Consider the following 21,626-nt stretch of genomic DNA (forward strand, 5'->3'; position numbering starts at 1 on the left):
TATACAATACATATTGTGGCTTTTTTAGGAGTAGGCATTTTTTTTTTTCTTTTTCTTTATTTAGCATGTTTCGTGTTTGTAAGAATATGGTGTTTTGCAATTGATTTTTCCCCTCAATTACTTATGTACTGAAACATTGTGCAATTATTAGTTGTCAATGACAATCGAATATTTTAATAGTTTTGTTATGAATCAATATATTCATTCAAAATTGAGTTCACAGATACAGCGCCATCTGTTAATTATTTTAAGAAATATTATTTTTTAGTATCCATAATATTTGTAGCCGTGAATTTCGAAATGTATTAAAGACAAAAAGGTGGAAAATAATAAATATTTTTTAAAAAAATATGTTATGTTTATAACTATATTTCATCAATGTGTAAAAAAAAAAAATTTAATCGAAAATCTGGAGAGTGAAAATAAAAATCCTAAAAGCGTTGAGATGCAGTTAGAAAAACTACAAGGAAATTGAAACATATTTCATTATTATATTGCATTTCATATTTTATATTGCATTTTAGTTTTAATATAATGAATGTTTGGAATTTGTTTCTTTATTGTATTCATTCGCATTCCTTATGACCTTATTGTTTTCTATCATTTTCTACACCTATCGAGATTACGATTTCTTTTATCTACAGATTTTTTAATTCATTTTTTTTTTTAATTTGCTGATAAAAAAAGCATGCTTTAAAAAAATTTATATTTATTATTCTTTAACAACTCATTCACCAATACGGTAACTAATCTATTGACCAAAACCGAAATACCTGAGTTAACGTAGAGTTTTCATTAAGCATAGCTCGTCTTGTTTTTAATGTAAAGAGATTTATAGATGCATTATATTTCCTTTTTGTATATTTCAAATATAAGAAAGTTTAAAAAATATGAAATATTTTTTTATAAACTCTTTATTTTATGTAAATTTGGAACCTACTTCCGTCAAACCAGTTGTTAATGGATTTTTAGATGATTACCTTAAATCTCTGAATGGTTTTTTTGAAGAATAAATTCAAAGTAAATTGATCAAAAATGGTGCATTTTTTAATATCTCATTGCTGTAAATTTTTTCAACATTTCCTTTCTGACTGTTGTTAGTTAACTTAAAACTTTGTAATAAATTTCGTATAATTAAAGATAAAAATATTAATAAACCAAAGTGAAAAAAAGCCAATCAAAGCTAAGTATTATCGTAGAGAAAAACTTTAGTAGAAGTTTAAAAGTACAGTACTTAGGACAGTAATAGCTGATATATGTATACTAAACTTATTTATTGTAATAAGACAGCAAAACATACCATTACCATTTGTTGTTTCCATGTGGATGTGAAATGTATTTTGAAGAGTAATATTTCATACAGTTATTCGCAAACAAATATTACATGTTTCAATTATCTTACGTTTATCTTGCATAAAAACATGTCTCAACTGTTCAGTGTAATTTTATGGTGCCCATTATTATATATTGTAGCATCTCTTTTTCCCTTTGAGCAGAGAGCGTTTTACAGAAGACAAGCAGTTGAACGGGAGACCTGCATCCTGAGGTCGACTTTTTCGGCAGGAAATGGTGGAATCCCTCCACCATACTGTTTTCTTTAACCTAATTTTCTAGATGTGGGTAGCAGATAAGAGTTTGTGAATTTTGTAGTGTAGCTGTGTTTGTGTAGATTGAAAATAGTATATTTAAAACCGGGCAGTTCCTTGGAAAATCACAACACACCAACTATAATATTAATTAATGTAATTTATATTAAACTGAAATAGAACTGATTAGTATTTAAACATTTTGGTATTGTGAGTAAATAGCAATATATTTCAAAGGCACTTCGATTTATTCTCAAGCATTGCATAAAAATACTGCCTCAAAAATTGTCATATAAAGCGATTAAAATACATTTAAAAAAAAAATTAGAATGTCTTTTTGTAGTTTGAAAATTAGTGTTTAAAACAGTACACAGAAAGCGAAATGAAATTTTAAAGAATTAAGTTGCATGATCGTTTTTATTATTGTTGTCGTGGTAAAATAATTGAAATAAATTATGCAAAATATATTTTTGAAATAGATAAATAATTTGTTAATCATTATTATAGTTAAAAATATATTCTAAGTGTAGAGAATATATTAATATCTAAAAATTTAATTTTTTATATTATATTGGTGTTTATCATTTATATTGATATTGGGCATAATATTATGACATAATATTTTACATGAGTTAAATGTAATTATTTTTTTTATTTTCACTAAATAGCTCTGAATGATTTCATGTCATAAAATAAATTATATATATTCGATCAGTTAAGTATGCCATAAAAAAGCAAATAATTATAACAGTTGAAGGATAGTTTCTTCTTGCGCCAGTTAATATTTCAACATTCACTTAACTGGTCAGAAAATGGGGAACAAAGGTTTTTCTTATTAAAATTAAACTACCACTAGCAAAAGGCAATTGGATGGAGCAGTTTATAAATTTACATTTATTCCTGCAAGGGAAATTGCGATCGTCAAACAGAAAAAAAAAGTATCAAAATAAATTCTAAATGAATGGTTATTTTGGTATATATATAAGAAAGAGGAAAAAAAACTCAAATACTTGGAACAATACCAGTAAAGAACCAAAGATTAGGAAAGTTGAGATAAAGTTCTCGCAAATATATTTTCCAAAGCCATAAAACCTGTCAAAGCGTAGATCTGAACTTCAGATTTATTTCGAGATTTTGTCGTTTGGGTTCATTTCTTTGTTTTATGTGGTTTTTTTTTTTATTATTATTATTGTTTTATTTTTCTTTTCTATCTTATTTCTTTCGAGTATCTGGAAAAACTGCAAGAAAAAGAAATGTCGAAGTTATTCTTAAATGTTATTCAATTTAGGATGTTTTATTGGCTACCTGGCAATCATAAAACAAAACATACCCTTTCGGATATATATCCATTCTTTGATATCCTAGGCGGCTTTGAAATTTGATGGTATAATGAGTTTTATTAACATAATGCTTTCTTAATATTTTATTGGATTTAGAATAGAGTCGCTTATTTTTGTAGTTAAAATACAATAAAAAAATATTTCAATGTAAACAAGCAGATACTACTTTCTAAATTTAGTTCACGTAGAATTCTGATAAGCCGCAAAGAAATTAAATCGAATTTAGCTCACAAAAATTTCATACATTTAATAAGAAAGTAAAGAAGTGAATAAAATTTCAAATATGTTTTTGTTTGTAGTTATAACAAGCTAAAGAAACCTTATATGAAGCCATGCGTGCTATCTGCTACATATAATTGCTAGTATAGTAATTACAATATTTGTGGATGCATGAATATGAAATAGTATTCCGTCACACTTGAAACGAGGAACAAATGATTCATTTCTTTATTACGGCATGATGGAAACTTGCGATTTCATTTATTGAGCATAACGTACTACTAATTATCAAGAAGTTAGAAGCTTCTACATAAATTCCTACCTGATTCTATTTACTGTCGCATATCTAAACGTCCACATTTTTATTTCTTACTTATAATTGTAATATAATTTCTCCTATTTATTGTTATAAATGATTTTACTTCAATATGTTTAGTTTTCCAAACATAAATAAGCCCCCGGTGTATCAATTCGGCTGGTAGTTTAGACTCTTCAGTGGCTCATCTGATAGGACTCAAGCGAAAGGGTCATTCTCTGTGGTTTAGCGTTAAGGGTGTAAACGTTCCTGCAGGTGGCTCTGCATTTATAGATTATCTTTATAGACATTAATTTCATATCATTCATCCCGCATTCATTCACAAATCATTGTTTCTCAAATCAAAGTTTTAATCTTTTAGTGCTGCGTTATTATGTTATACACGTTTTTATTTCTGGTTTCATCTATATTACTATTATAAATGTGAAAGTTTGGATGGATGTTTGTTAGTCAATCACGGCAGAACAGCTGAACAGAATTGGATGAAATTTAGCTGAGAGATAGAGTATAGTCTGGAATAGGACATGGGCTACTATTTATTCCGTTTAAATGAGTGATTATTTGTTTATTAATTAAAAACTAACTTCGAACTAGCCAAAAATCACCTAATGAGTACAGCTTCAGGGTTTCCCCCCCACGCCAATGAGGTTAGGCTTAACATTTTCGACCGATTATTTCAAACGATTCTGCTTATTTTCTTAGTGTTCGATACTTTTAAAATTAAACATTGTCAATGAATCGATCTTTCGGATTCATTCTGAAGTAATTTTGAATTAAAATAAAACAGAATAAAGGAAATTAAAAATTTATGATCTATATTGCGTTACCCCACCTGGCGTAGAAAATTCCTACATTTGTGTTGCCCCAATTGGCGTTGAAAATTCACGCATGCGCAGGAGTAACAAAAGATAAAGCCATTGATGCTATAAATCTATTTCCACGCGTACGAAGTCGCGGGTAAAAGGTATTTTAATAAATCTATTTATTACCATCTTTTACAATACTTTACTTCTGCTTTTATGTTTTACCATTTATTTGGTGCAGCGTGGCCAAAATCGCCAATAAGATCACACAATCAATCAAGCAACCAACCAAATACAAATAAAGTAACAAATATTCTTCAAATAGTTAACCTCATCTGACAATAAAACGAGCGATTTCAAATTTTATTGGTACTGTATGTACGAATAAAATTGCTGTTTTGTACTTTTTGATATGCCAAACCACCATTCGACTGGGCTAGAAAGTTCTACTCCATATTCCATTTTATCATCGCAATCAAAAATTTCAGTCAATTTAATTTTTTTTTATTTTATTAATTACTTAATTATCTGTAAAATAATGCTTGTGGAAGAAATGACAAATGTCTGATCAATGTTCCGCAAGCTAGCTTTAAACAAGAACATCCCGATTTCGAATTTCAGTGTGTATTTCATTTTATCACATTTAAAAATTAAAAATCTTTATTTTTATAAAGGTGTGAATGGCGTATACTGTTCTCTAGTAAATAATTCATTGAAATTTCAATTATCTTTTTAATAAAATTATGTGTTGATAGTTAAATTTTCTTTTTAAATTACGAAGCATAAACAACAAATAGTTAAAATAATCTTTTTAAAGACATGTAACTTCAGAAAACTTTCCATTTCATAATATTCAAAATGTAGTTTGCATATTTTCATAATACTCAAAATTTTACAGATTACTACGTATACCTCCTACAGAATAAAAATAAATTAAAGACCACGAGGAAAGGATTTTGTCTTCTCTTCTTCATTATATCATCATCACTTCCTTTATTTTGATTGCATTATCAACACTAGACATGGCAATCTATATGTGTATACATTTAGAGGAATAAATTCATACTTAATTCATTCATGCGTAGTGTAAATTTAATTTTGAGAATCCATTTTAGGAGGGGAAACAAAATATAATAAGTAGTTAGATGATATGCACAGTTACGCTCGTCTTGCCATTCTAACATCATGCAAGTTGACTCTTTTTAATTAATGCTTGATAAAAAAAGTTAAAAGATGCTTAATAAAGACTTGATATGAGTAATTTGAGATGAACGAATCTTTGATTGTATACAGTTTTATAAATATCTTATTAAAATCCTACCTTTGGAAGCTGTTTCTTTCTATACTGTTCCCAAGAATTCAATAGCATTTTTAGAATGTTAATAAGAAAAAGAAGTGGTACTCAAGAATTTTTTTAGACAAATAAGCAAATTCTGAAAAAAAGAAAGAAAAAAAAAAAGGATTATGTTGCTATATCTTTTTTAGTTTAAAAAATTGTTTTAAAAAGTTATGTCACTATTTTTTCTTATTCACTTGAAATTGTCTTGTTTCCCTTGCAGTTCTCTCCATTTCCCTTGCAATGGCCAAGCGTCGTCGACAGCCCAGCCCTCCCTCTCAAGAAGACAGCACCAGCGATCTAGACAGCCTATTCTTTCCAACGAGTGCTGTAACAAGCCCAGAAAAACCCGTCCAACGCAATGCTGCCAACGCCCGTGAGAGGGCGCGCATGAGAGTTTTGAGCCGAGCATTTTCCCGTCTCAAGACATCTCTTCCTTGGGTGCCACCAGACACCAAACTCTCCAAACTTGACACCTTGAGATTAGCCGCTACTTATATTGCCCATTTGAGAAAAATCCTGAAAGAAGACAATGATGGGCACACCAAAAAAACAGTTCATCCTCTTGCTTTCGTAAATATTTAAATCTTTTTTATTATTCTTCATTTAAAATTATTACATTGAATTGCCTAATTTTTTCCCGATATTATTACATTCTGTAAAATGGATATGTTTACCCGATGCTACTTTTTATGGGCTTACAAGAATCCAATCCTAAAATGTTAAATTCCAGAAATATATGCTGTGAAATATTGCAATTCATAAATCCTGCATTCGAATCCTCTGCATCCGAATTATTTTATTATTATTATTGACTCATTTTTTTAGAATTATTTTATCATATTATTTCAGTGTAACTCTCCATTATTAAATATAATTTGTCTTTTTGCTTCTGAAGGTAATATGCCAATACCTTGGCGATCAACATTTGTTAGAGATATAAAGAGCGCCTCCACCGAATGCCTTTTCTTCCCATATTTTCCATAAGAGTTGAATTACATAGATGAAAGTGAATGGGAAAGAAAGCATTTGATAAAAGTTTTCCAAATGATGTCACAAGTTTAAATTAAAAAACAGTCGAGATCGAGAAGGAAGAAGATTGAAAATAATTTTTAACCCAATTTTGAACTTCTAATTTGTTGCAACTATCGAAAATCAACATCAAATGTTTTTTTTTTTTTTTTTTTTTTTTTATGATCTGATGATTAAGTTCATAACTAGAATTAGCATTTTATATTCAATCGTAAAGAAGCGAATTAAAATTTTTAGTTTCAAATCATTACCACTGTCTTTGAGTTGGTTAGTCCATTTAGAAATTTTCTTTCTACGACATATCTACCAACCAATTCAAATCTAGAGTTTTTTTTAATTGATGATCGATGAAGATCTGCAGAAATATTCTTGAAATCGTGTCATGATAGCATTTGCAAGAGATAATGTTATAAAGAATATACTTACGACTAAAATATTTAATGTATTAATGAATTATGAGGCAAAAGATTTCGGAAAATCTCTGTCGATTGATGACATATTATATCAAGAGAGTTTTTTTCTTATTAATTAAAAAGACAAAACTAGTATAAATGAAGGTGAACTGATACACCTTGATTTATATAATAAGAAAAATTAAAAACATTTCAAGCATCTAGAAAAAAATACATTCACTAAACAGTTTTAGGTCTCTGTCACTAGTTTAAATCAATTATGAAATTTATTAATACATTGAAAATAAAATTTTTAATTTTTTTTCGTGTACAAAAGAACCATCTAGAACCTAATTTACAGGACAAGCAAATTATCCGATTTTTTGAAAAATTTTTTGACAAATTTTTCATATGATTTTACTACAAAATAATTCTTTTAGGTGTGAAAAATATCAGATGACTTTACAATTTAAACTCTTGTTTATCTTTGAAAGATGGGCTAAATACGTTCGACTCCTTATCATAATGTTTACAAATCCATTATTCCTCATTAGGCTAAATTAAATAATTTGATTGAGGTGGTAGTTACATATTGAGCATCATTTGTTCTATTCAGTTCAAAAATTCCAAAAAATTTCAGTAGTCAAAACAGAATATGATGAAAAAAATATTTTTGCATATTGCATATGGAAATGGTATGGGATGTAAAGCAACAAAAATTATTAGCCCCTTCTTAAATGTATCACACACCGTATAGTATTCATAAATAAAATTCTAAGTAAACAAATAACAGTCCTGTGTATAAACATAGAAGAAAACAACACTTAATTCTGTTGCCAACTAGCAAATATAAATTTCCTATTAAATTTCTCCGTTGCCAACTTATGACAAATATAACTTACATAAAATTTCCTTTTTTTTTTTTTTTTTTTTTGACGACTAAGCAAAATTTGTGAGGTTTGTTTTCTTCATTCCATTTTTCGGTACTTATTTCCCTGGTTTATTATAAAATTTATTAAAATTTTCGGTACTTATTTCCCTGGTTTATTATAAAATTTATTAAAATTTTCGGTACTTATTTCCCTGGTTTATTATAAGATGGTAATTATATAGAACGAAATGTCGGAATTAGAAATCGCACAGCAAATCAATTTTCAAATGACTTGTGCAAATTATTTGTCTTTTTAAGGATGAACATTGGGCAGCATCATAAAAGTTTCGTTGTATCAGAAACAAACGTTCCTCTCATTTATTTTATCATCTGACGCCTTCATTTCAGAATTTAAGTAGGATTTCTGTTTTTAATCGAAACCGAAAATAAAACAAACTGCCTTAATTCTAAAAGCAAAACTTAAAATTTAAAAAGGTTTCAGTTTTAAAATATTCAGGGAATCTTTTGAAATGAATTTAAACATTTTTCCTACTTTAAAAAAGTGTTTGTTTGTAAGCGATCCAAATACAATATTGCACTGCATTCGTTTTCCCGTCTTCCATGTTTTCCCATTATTTATGGAAAAAAAAATTGTCCCTTTAAATTTTTTCAGAAAGTTTTATTTTTGTAAGTGATTTTCTTCGATTTACACTTTCCCTTGGTTTATACTTTTCCTCTTTTCATCCTTTGAAAAGTGCAAATGAAAAAATATCTTCTAACCATTAGCGCCCAAGTTAATTTAAAGGTTAGATTTCAATAAATTTCTTTTAAAATATGTTTAAAATAAGATTAAGATAACTGTAAAGTAAAATTAAATTTCGAAAGGAAAAAAAAACACTTTGTTGTGCTATTGGCTCCAATTTTCTTTTATTTTTAAGAATAAATATAGACAAATCGATAAGAACCATCAAAAATATTTATCGATAAATACGTAAAAGAATTTTTGAAAATTTTTGAAATATAGTGAACTACCAAAAAAATAAAGATTAGTTTCGAATTTCTTGCAATTCTTAAGCAAAATTTGACTGAGTTGTATATCTCGCTTGAAAATTATTCGGGAATTTAAGAATGCATCTTGACTTCTCACTTAAAGCAAACAGAAACACTGGAATGCATTCGGCTTAGCCACAGAAGTGAAATTTAATTGTCCAATTAATAAGATGCTGTGTGTCAACTAGTTATTGCTTGAATCCAGAGTCTCAAGTTTAGTAATGAAAAGAAATTTATTTCTGGAGCATTCCCAATTGCTATATTTTTATGCATCTACACGGACTACGATATTGATTATCGTAGAAAACATTATATTCTCTCATCTTTTATTTCATATAGGCTTCCCAAGTATGACTTACCTTAACATAACTAGATTAATGATTCCATCAAAATCCTCTTAGCCTGATAAATGACTCGGTCTTTAGCTGGGTATTTTGCGTCATTCCGTTTGTATCTTACCTAGATTACGGTGGCAGATATTTTGATAATTTTTGAAAAATGTAATCAAACCACTAGTGGAGAAAAAAAAAATTAAAGAAACGTTTTGAAAACAAGAGGCGGAATGAACAGATTTGATTTATTATCCAATTTTTAAAAACATGGTCGTAATGCTATTCGTTTTATTATTATACATTTAAAAATTATTTTCTTACTCCCCCATTGTGCATTTGCTTTTTTTTTTTTTTTTTTTTTTTTGGTAAAACGTTTATTAAACATATAATAAACATCTAGTCTTCTTTTCCAAACAAGACTTGTTGATTGCTTCTTAAACTTTTTGTTGTTCGTGAAAGAACGGTTGGTTCATTTTGTTTAACTTTTGAGAGGAGGTTGTTCTTTTAACGATTAAATGTTTTTTTCTACCACTATATCAAGAGTGTTTTCTATTAATTCATAACTTTTTCTTTTATTCTCAAAAAGGAATTCAATTAAACAAGGAATTATACGACCCAATCAATAATTAATATACTGCTATCAACAGCAGAAGTTATTTATAAGTATTTTATTTATTATTATCTATTTATAAGTAGTAGCTCCATTATTATAATGAATCGTAGACAAATGTCAGACAGTAGGTATATTGCATAAAAATTTTCCGCTTTCTTTGCTAAACTAAAGCAAGACTATCAATTTGCGCAGATTTAACATGGATTTAGCGCAATATGTAATCTTATATGATAATCTGGTTACAAGCCCAAAACCTGACTATTGGATTACTTTTTTCTTAAAGCTATGTAAAATTTTACAAAAAAAAAAAAAAAAAAAAAAAAAACTTTCACAATCCTACATTTAGGATAGATACTATCAATTGATTCAAATTAAATATATTTAATAGGTAATAAGAAGAAAATGTTTTGATATTATACTGATTATAAAAGGTATCTCAACCAAATTAATGTTCGTGAAATATAAATATTATCATGTTTTCATGTTAAAATGGTACGTGACTTCGTTACGAAATTTGTTTCAGTTAAAGAATGGCACATGATGAAGCAATATTGTAGAGATTGCGCCATCGGCAACTTTATTTACCTGTAAAAAGACATTATCTAATCGCTAATAACACTTTTCCTTTTTACTTTCTCCTGTACGAAGTATAAAGAAAATATTGCAATCCTCAAAAAATTTGAATCAAGATTTGAACTCAAGATTGGACTCAACGAACTTCTACGTTTTTGAACCCCGAAAATCACATTTTTGGTTTTAAGTCTGTGTGTCAGTCCATTTGCCTTGACAAAGATAATGCAAAAATGCTTTGAGTTTGACGGATGAAATTTGGTATTCGGCCTTAACATTAGATTTCTTTAAAATCAGAACGAAATCAATAGGGAGGAAGTCTGTTTGCCCGCTGTCCGAACATGAGCATACGTAATAAGTACAAAACGGGAGGAAAAAACATAAAATTTGGCGTGCAAATTTAAGATCTAGAATGTAGATAGCCCTCAAGAGTTTGACTTTCTATTCATCTGTATTTTTACAAGTATGTAAACACGATAAGTAAAAAGAAGCAGTGATTTAAATAAATATACAGTTTGATATGTGATTTTATGATAATAGTTGTAGTTGCGTGCCAAATTTCGGTTCCAATAAGTTAAAAAAATGCGTCTAATAAAAATTTGAGTTTCGAATATTATTGTCCCGTTTCAGCGATTAATCGTAGAAAATATCGTCAAAGATCACGTGACAGATTTAGTAAAAATGTTGACTTTATGCCAAATATCAGTATTTCGTAACTATTGTTCGTCAATGCCATACATGCTATTCACGGTTTTATCCAAAATTTATAAATTTTAGATTTTTTTTTTTTATATAAATTAGAGAAGAAGGATAGTACCTTTATTAGAAGATAGGCGAGAAAGTTTTGGAGAAATTACTTTATCTTGTAGGAACTTAGAAAAACTACTTCGTAGTCGGCCAAAAATATAAACTCAAAATTTTCTTGAATTACCTTGTTTCAGATCTCCTATGACTTTCCAAAAAAACTGTGTGGCAACTATGTTCTATCAATGAATATGATAAACCAATAGCTAGAATGTTCTCTTTACGAATTTTTTTGTATACTTTCTCTATCTAGCACCATAAGATTCAAAAAGTAATACACAACTACGGATCTATTGATAAATCTGCATGCCTTCATTCATATAGACATTTAAGGCCGCGGTGGCCTGGTGGTAAAGTCTCGGCTTCTGAGCCGTAGGGTTTCAGGTTCGAGACCCGATTCCACCGAAGAACCGTAGTGTAAGAGGGTCTGTTGCACGTTAAATCCGTTATGCCAAACGTTCTCCCGCTGGTGTGGTGTGGAGAGGACGGTGCCATCTCAGGTGTCGTCCTCGTCATCTGACCGCGGTTCAAAATTACGAGGTCCGTCCCAAAATAGCCCTAGTGTTGTTTTACAACGGGACGTTAATATAACTAAACTAAAATAAAGCTAAACATATAGACTTTTGTGTAATTGTGTTGACAAGAGGGGCAGATAGACTTTCCTTCGACAGGTTTCTCTCAAATATTGATAAGAATCTTCTAATTTGGTTTTAAGACTGCATATCAAATTTCTTCTCTCATATGCATATTTCATACGCTCGTATGCATTTAATCTCTCATACGTTTGTAACTCTTTTTGAAATTTCATAACTCAGTGAATTTCTGAGATATCATAATTATAGACAAACATAATCCCATTTTTTTTTTTTTTTTTTTTTTTTTATGAACAAGAATATTTGCCAAAATCTCAAAGGCCGAATATTTTGACGATTGCAACATTTTCTTTTAGTATACTTAATACACAAGAGAGAACAAGAAAAGTGAAATCTTATATTTAATTAAGTCACGATTATAAGTTGAATCAACTATGGAATATAATTCACCCACTTTTCTAAAAACCTACTCTTCGAGTGCAGTTACAATAATTAACAAACAAACTAACAAACAAATAAATAAATAAAATAAAATAAAATAATAATCTAAAAATAAATCAAAATTGTATAACTGTATAAAATTTTGGGCGAAAATTCTTTAAAGGGTTTATCATCTTTTTATCCATGCATATGTGAATGGGGAAACATAAAAGCACAACAAACTAAACAAATTGAATTTATTATACCACTTGTAGTGGCAAAAAATTCACATGTGCACATGTCAAAACAATCCGCTGCAACTCGCAGCAAAGCCACACAAAGTATCCGACACTTTTATAGAAATAGGAAAAATATTCATATCTTCTAAATGAAGTAATTTTCTATGATGTGCTCCTGTAAACAATGTTCCGGAAAATCTCAATCGAATCGTCACGAACGTTATTTTTACTTTGAGACAAAAGCATCTCAATGTGCGTGGCACATCTTTCCACCGCAATAGGTTAACAACAAATGTGTATATCTAAATTTTGAAGGGTCAAAGGAAAAAGATTGAAAGTGAAAAATGGACTTTATTCGCAAGCCTACAAAGATAACTAAATATACATATATGAGCAAACATTGCAGAAAAAAAAATCAACAAAAGAATATTCTTATTGGTTTAAAAATTATTTAAGAATTAATCACTAAGGCTTGACAACCTATATACATTGCTCCTGAGTTAGTTTTTAATTTGACATCATAATGATTCGGATTGAAATAGTGGGTAATTTTGCAATTCATTTCCCTACCTTCATAGGTGTAGATCCCTTGAATACATGCATTAAAAAAAAAGTTGATCCTTCTTTCACATTTCAACAAGCCAAAAATCAAATTATTATCTTCACATTAAATAATGATGAGCTTGATTTTATTTAAAATAGGTGACTGCGTTGAAAATTCATTTTTTTATGCGAAATTATGATTTTTTATTTAATACTTTTAATATCTGAACTGGTCTCTTTACCGTTTGGAATTTTTTTGGGAAGTTACACCATTTTTATATTTACATACGTTTTAATGCTACTTTATATCTTCAGATGCTATTTCCTCAAATATAGAATACGGAAGACTTCATAAATTAAATTCTAAGGCCTATTTTTTGTTGAAATTGATATACTTTCTCAATATATTCTACAGTTCTTGAACTACAGAATAAATAATCTATTCATTTTGAAATTTTTTACAGTTGTTTTAGTGCTTCACATGGTGAAAAAATTGAAAATTCCATGTTATTTATCAGTCGAACGCCAATATTTAAAGTATGGATAGAAATACAGCTTAACTTTCAGTTCAAGATCTAAATAATATATTTTTTAAGCTGTCAGCAAAATTTTAAGCAAATCGTGTTATAAACTTCTAAACTAGAAAATTTTTGCTTTATACCTCTTTTTCAGCAAAAAAAAAAAAAAAAAAAAAAAGAAAAGCCCTTTTTTTAAAAAATTTAAATAAACTTTTGCCACTTAACTGATAAATTTTGTTTTCATAGATATTTTTTTTCAATTTTTAATGCAGATATTAAAAAATATGACGTTTCGAACGTTTTTCAAAAAATTTATCCCGAACGTAGTCGCATACCTTACACAACAGCGAGATAATGTTCCCAAGATTTACTCAAATTAAAACGTAGCTAATGCGATTAAAAACTTGGAATATTTCGAGAAAGACAAACAGGATGAGCAGCTTTTTTCCATCCAGGCTGGAGAACAGCTGAGATGGATCTCGAGTAAGGTGCTATTCGCTCCGCCTCTGACAGTTTTGCCACAATGACAGGTTAGAGGGAAGAATTCTATTGCAATTCTGTCTTTTTTTAATCTAAGAGGAAGACACGGAAAAGAGTTATTGCTTAGAAAAGAGAAATATTCTAAGTAGAATAAGTAAGAGTAGGTTTAATTTTGAAGTTTCAGATTATCCTGTAGTTGCTTTCAAAATATGAAATGCAGCATACTTTGTTCTATTAAATGCTAAACAATTTTTAATTATTTGCTAGTTTTTTAATGTATTCGATATGATTTGAAAATTAAGGTGGGATTAAAAAAAGAAATTGCCCACTGGTTTTTAAAAGAATTTATTCTAAAACGTATGTTTTTATAGATTATTTCTACTAAATTCATTGCATTTGAGAATTAATATGAATTAAAAACCGAATGAGGAAACAAATTTTCCTTACATATTTGTTGTTATTCAGGTTTTGTAATACAATAACTTTTTTATTGTGTGATGAGCTGATATAAATTTTAAAAATTTTATATTGAGTTGAACTTGGTAACAAAAGAAAAAAATGACTGGCACTAATTTTCATTGTTTAATTAGTATTTTTAATACTCATATGTGAAATGAGGCATAGCACAATGCAGTTACATAGTTCACTAATAAATTCTGAATACATTGGCTTTAAAATTCACTTTGTAAGAAGAAGAAGAAAAAAAAAAAAGAAAAAAAAAAGAACTAGCGGAAATGGTTTTTCCGAAATTTCCAGCATTCTCTAAAATAAAAATGCTATCCCTCTGCTTCCCGAAATAAAATCGTGGATCATGAATAAAATAATAAAATTCACAAGTGCTCAGACTTTTATTTCTAGTGTCCCACACATGAGAGTTTTGCATTTCGTAGTGAAATAAAGACACTAGAACTATAATTTTAGTAATCGCATTTCGAATTATTTAAATCGTCCAGCTTTTATCGTATTTACATGCTTGCGAAAATACAGATGGTTTATTCTATGACGCATTTGATTCAAAATTTAATAATACAGATCTACACTTCAAACGCTAAATCCGCGCACTCAAATTGTATCCACCTAATTCTTCGTTTTTCAAATATCGTTCTCTTATGTACACCGACTTCTTTGCGGACAATTCAGGACTTCATTTAAAATATAACAGATATCTACAAGTTTGATGTAAAGACAACATACCAAATTTCATTCATCTTGCTCAAAGCGTTTTTGAGTTAACGCGTTCAAACTGACATAAATGTAAGAATGTTTTTGTATTGAGACCCATGGAGATACGTCAAAATTTAGAATTTGAATTTTTTGACGATTACAATACTTTCCATTTGTATATATTATACATATAGAAGGAAACTGTACGAGTGGTCATCCCAAAGCTTTCTAATAAAATTGTTATTTATCCCAACGAACGCCTTGCATGCATTGGCGTAGAATAGTTCCGAAATATTTATCTTTGGCGTGAATATAACATTTTTGCTGTTCGTTTCTGTATTCTGATGCGATCACTTTTCGATGATTCTGTCTCATTAAGGGGAGAGACGCGGAAAGATGAACACATTTTCCGAATTCTTCGACTTTGAATTTTGCCCTATTAGATACTTGTTTGTTTAAATTTTTTCCACGTGCACGTGAATATCGTTTCGTTTCTGACCATATTATTTGAAGTCAGTCTGCGAGTAATCCGAATTTATTTTATTAAATGCAAACATCCCCTCCTTTCATCTTTCCTCTCACTCCTATTTTGACGAATTAAACCTAACCTACCGCATGCGCAAAAGTGTGTAGTTCTTTAGAACCCGTTGTCAAACAATACTGTACTTCTCGAGTAAATCTTGGCGAGTTATTTGGCGATTAATCCCTAGCATAAGATTAATAGTATCCGAAAATCGAATTTGTATTTTAGACGTGTTTTTTCCAACCGACTGAAACAAAAATTTGACGCAAAACTGCACTTGTAATCGCAAAATTGTGTACCAAATTTTATATATGTAAGTCATTGCGTTTTTATTACATTAACGCAATGACTTAACATGTATCGTGTTTACATGTTTCTGAAAATACAGACTGACAGACGGTCAATGCCTTGTTGTATTTGGCGTAAAATTTGATAAGTGTCCAGACTATAGATATTCACTCTGCTTATCGAATTCTATCTATCTAGCTCCCTTCGTTTTGTAATTATATTAAATTACATTCGAACAGCCGGACAGACTGGTTTCCTCTGAGCGGAATTTGCTCAAAATTTGATAGAAACCTATAATAAATCTATTTCATTCGTCTAAATCAAAGCGTTTTGAGTTATCTTTGTCACAGACAAACATTTTCCAAGAATGTGTTTTTCGAACTCGGGGAAAAACGTGAAGATTCTTCAAAATATCGGCTTCGAATCGGCTTTGACGATTACTATATTTTCTCTATACTACGTATACAAAATAAATAAAAAAGTCAAAAATTCTCTAAAAGAATTATTTACAAAGTTTACTTTACAGCCGCGTCATGATTATCATTGCAGATTAAAGAAACCATGATTAAAATATTATAAACAAATATTAAATAAAAGAAATGAGGGAAAATCAAACTTATTATGCCCTTATGCAGGCAAGGAAATTTCTCATCAAAATTTGACAGAGAATCTTTCACGTTTCAATCACACCACCCAGTTTCTTTATATTCATTGTTCCGTTCCATTAATTTATTGAAACTCAAGATAATATTCAAGACTTTTAAGTTTCAGTCGATCGATTGTTTTAAAACAAAAGATTTCGATGCAACGGTTTCAGGAAACGGAATAAATTTGTTGATAAACTTAACAAATCATTTCCTCTTTTTTAGAATTTTTTCCTTTAAAATAAATAGCAAGATTCTTGGTAAACACATATTTCATACACAATGCGAAAATTCTCTTACAGCATGAGAATATATCTTCTCATAGATAAGAGAACGTTACATTTTTTTTTTTTTTTTTGCTTGACAATGACTTTTTCCCCCCTATGGGCGATTGCAAAAAGAAAAAGCATTGTATATCTTCCAGCCCAAGCATAGCTATGCGGATGGAATACTTCTGCTTACATTATTGATTTTTTCCAACATATTTATGTATTGATTTTGTTATATCAATTGATAATATAATTGATTTTTCAAAATCGTAGATGTTATTTTTAAACTTATTTATATCATGAAATAATAACTGGGTGCTTATCAAGCTACAACTTACTAAAGAAATTTGTAGAAAAAAAAATGAACTCTGCTATTTTGGTGTTTATATAATCGCAAAAATTTATATAATACAAATAGCATTGAAAAAGCTTGACACAATCAAAAACTTTTTTATTACATGCATATGTATTTAGAATTTGTATGCAAGAAACTTAATTCATTTCTGTAAATTTAAAATTATGTAAATTTAAAAATGTAATTATTTAGAATGTAGAATTAAGAATTTAAAAACATATTCCTATTTATTCGACATAATACATTAACTTACTAATTCTAAACACTTGATTTATTCTAATGATATGAAGAAAATGAAAAATCTATAATTTAACTAATGTGTAGTTTTCTTCCTTTTAAATAAATTTGCATTTTCACACCAAAAACAAATAAGTCAAAACCCTCCAGTTTTACGAATCGGGATTGTAATTTCTTTAGATTGCGCTAAAGATTACAGGCTTTTTTTTAGTACAAAGCACCAGGGTATAGGATCCTTTTCCTCCTACTATTATTATCAGTGGTTTAAAAAGTGTAGATGGTGTCAAAAAGCATTAAAACTGTGAAGAAATTTGTAATGCTTTAATTGCTGCTAATTTGCAGTCCACTAATTTTATTATAATGCTGGTACCCAGTCCAATTTAATTTATAAAATAAAATAAGTAAACTTGAATAAATAAATATATTATATATGACATCAATTTTAGGAGAACTAAATTAAGAATTTTATGTCCAGTGATATTGGGCAGACTTGCTTAATCAAAATGTGATGTGCAGTAGCACTAGACAGTGGACAATAAAGAGTTAAAAAAACTTTGAACATATTAGATGTCAATTATCTTATTTATTTTGAAGTTAGTAAAATAATTATTGTATTCAGAGTGCCAAATATTGGTGTTATTAAAACTATCCATTTTTTATTGATATTATTTTTAATTACAAATAATTTTTAAAAAATTAACCATAATTTTCATTTACTAAAGCTGTTAACTGCTTATTCGCAGTTAAATAGTGAAAATAAGTCCTACCGCTTTTATCTTAAAATTTATAGTTTTTTTTTCTTTCTTTTTGTACTTCTTTATAGAGTATTTTATTTAGATAAATTACATCAGATTTTCACTAGTCTCATCAGCTTGGAAATATCCAAGTTTCACTGTATATAACAATATAACTAAAATAATTTTTAATCTATTTTAGACATGGCCATTTACAATAAACAGTCGAATTGGATGTGATGACTCATCTCCAAATATACCAAGTATTGACACCACAGCAAGAGCCGAGATTCATGACACTCAATCTATTTACGAAAACTATACACCCTGTGAATACATGACGATCAACTATTCTGATCAACCCAGACGAGAGCTCTTCAATCACTATCAACATTAGAACTTTGAAATCAAATTCCATTTACTCATTGGATATTTTAGCCAGGAAGGAAAAAAAAAAAACCCAAATATGGTGAGAAAGATAATAAGTATGAAATACATTAACAATCCGTTCCTGAAAAACAGTTGTTGAATTCTGAGCTTATTTTGTGTACTTAATGTGCTATACATCTTGTTAAACTGGATTTTTAAGTGCAATAAAATAATTTATTCATTTCAATATTTTGAAAATACTCATGTTGGGAATATATATATCTTTATCATCAATTTATTTCCATGCAGTTAATTATAACCTGGCTTGGATAAATTGGTGAATAGGAATCAGTTTCTTTCTTTCGTAGAACATATTTGAAGATATGTCAATAATGCAAATAGGGCCAATATATGTGAAGTTCAACATAATCATGTTAATTGCAACACTATAATTAATTAGGAACTATTCTCTATTATATTTCTTATCTTTTCAGATAATATAAATCTCCTTGTCTGAGGTCGAAGGTTCCACAGCTGCCTTTGGAGCAAAGCGAACATTTTTCTTTCACAGCTGTTATGTGAGGTTTAAGAATTAAATATCTGTTTATGCATGAAGAAAAATATATAATATATATGAAATCATAGAAACATGGCTTGAATACAGAAACTGATTTAGGTGGGCTGAATAAATATTGCAAAAGGAAAGAAGCCAAGACTTTTAAGTTTTCAAGCACTTTTGTATTGATATGATTGTTGAGCTTGAAACAACTATTTAAATTTTAATCTAAGCACCTTAAACATTATTCAAAATTATTTAAAAACAAACAAAAAGAGTATTATTTTACTAATGACGGTGAATTTTATATATGTATTCTCAATTTTTTTTTTAATTAAATGCACCAAAAAAAAATCTTAAAGTACTCACTTTTGTATATTAATTTATTTACACATTAATTTAAATAATGAAATTGAAATATAATAGTGTACATTTTAAGTTTAAATATAAATTTTCAATGAAGATATAAGGTGTTCTGTTAATGGACCAACAACCTTGGAGAAGAATAAAAACTGCAATGAAACACAATGTCACAAACCATATTAAGAGGATGAAAATTGGAAAAAACATAAGCAGGTGAGTCCAGAAGGCATTGTCAGTATACATGTGCATGTCAGTATACATACGTGGGCAATTCCCCTGCCAGTATATTGTTTAACCCTTTAAAGGGCCATTTTTTTCTAATCATATTATGTTAAAATATTTTTAGGCTTGAAATTAGAATAAGAAAAAGGATTCATTTAGCTTATTAGATAAAATTAATTTGATTAATTAATTAATTTGGTTAGTTAATAATTAACAAATCAAGACGCATCATTTTGTATGAGATAAAGAACTGAAGCATCTAAGTTTCTGACTTACTAAAAAAATATGTCAGAACTTATACCAACCTACATAACTTTATACAAAGATTGATAAATTTGGTGGGAAGCATTCTTTCCACGGCCTTAGAAAGGGTTAAATCCCAACAGAGGTTTAATGTCAACATGTGGGCAAGGATAATCAGTGACTATATTTTGGAATAGTACTTGCTGCCCAATCAATCACCTGAATACAGCAACATACTTTGTTTTCTGCAGCCCATCCTCCTGGAAAAGCATACCAGGTATCTTCAAGTGCATCCAAAAATTATTTTTTGTTGCAAACCGTGCAATGATGCCCACAGTTGCAACTTCCAACAACTCTTCTAATAATTAATCAAATATTTTTATAATTATATGCTTTTTGTTGTATTCTTATAAATACAAAATCTGGATGTATTTTTAACCCTCTGTACAAGATTTGCAACACCATGTTCTATTGTAATTCTTATTCCTCTGGATAATTACTAACCCTTTGAATTTGTCAGAATACCTTATACAAACACTTGGTTAAATGATTAATTCTTATATGCTTATAAAAAAAAGATACTTTTCTTCAATTCATCATGCATTTTGTTATAATTTATTTCTGATAAATATTTCATGAACAAATCGAAATTTGAATCTACTTCCTGATAAATTCCAGCAGTGAATTTAAATAGTTCTACAAAAAAGTTAAATTAATGAATATGATAAAATTATTAGATAAAAAAAGGTATAACTACATTTGTAAAATTGGAATTTCCAAGGAGACATTTAGATTTGGAAATCTGAGGTTAGTGTTTTCAGAGAAGTAAGCAACATCCTTGAGAGTCTCTTGTGGTCAACTTCCAATATAATAGTTCCAACTTCCTATATTCTAAATATAGACACTTGCAATTCTTTGAAATGTTATTTATACGCCTTTCATTGTAAACCTGAAACTATAAAACAAGGTACAAAATTCGGAAGAGATTTAAGAGTGAAACTAAAATGTTTTGTGATCCTTGTGATGTTGCATTTTGAAATACACTTTGCCAAACAATGTTATTTACAAATAAAAGCTATTTTTTAATACAGTAAAACATTGCGGTAAATTTTTTAAATGGGCAAATGTATTTTTATGTAGAATTCTCTATTAACTTTAAAATAGGGCCTTTTCAATACATAATTTTCTTAGTACATCTAACAATTATAGATATTCTTTAAAAAAAATCATAAGTACCAAAAGCCCTCAGTCCGGAGGATACAAGACATACCTGAGATAGTCTAGGTCTAGATAATGTATTTTAAGGTAATGAATTATGAAATTGTTATTTCAGTGTGCTCATTAGAATTTAAAATTAGGTTGTACTTAAACACGGACAGCATTAACTTGTGCAGTGTTCTGGGTAATTATGAACAATACTTATTGAAGCTATGTTCTTCTTTTAATTTAATATTTCAAAATAAATTAATATTTTCGTCATTTTTGTTTTTTTTTTCATTTTTTTAAATACCTTAGATTTTATAAGAAAATTAAACTGTTCTTTATGTAGTATTTAAGTAACTTAAGTATAGAAAACAAAAAGCCAAATAAATACATAGCATA

General features: G+C 28.7%; 1 protein-coding gene across 7 annotated transcripts in view; it reads left to right on the forward strand.

Annotated features, from left to right (window-relative positions):
* The window catches only part of LOC129963934 (transcription factor 21-like), a 189,252-nt gene extending 170,365 nt beyond the window's left edge, over nucleotides 1–18,887 (forward strand). For all 7 annotated transcript variants that reach the window (XM_056078538.1, XM_056078540.1, XM_056078539.1 and 4 more), the window contains 2 exons: nucleotides 5,824–6,173; nucleotides 18,474–18,887. In XM_056078538.1, the coding sequence (XP_055934513.1) occupies nucleotides 5,824–6,173; nucleotides 18,474–18,668 (545 nt within the window). In that variant the 3' untranslated portion in view covers nucleotides 18,669–18,887. The remainder of the gene's footprint in view (nucleotides 1–5,823; nucleotides 6,174–18,473) is intronic.
* The last annotated feature ends 2,739 nt before the right edge of the window (nucleotides 18,888–21,626 follow it).

Source organism: Argiope bruennichi, chromosome 3 (assembly GCF_947563725.1).
Source record: "Argiope bruennichi chromosome 3, qqArgBrue1.1, whole genome shotgun sequence".
NCBI lineage: Eukaryota > Metazoa > Arthropoda > Arachnida > Araneae > Araneidae > Argiope > Argiope bruennichi.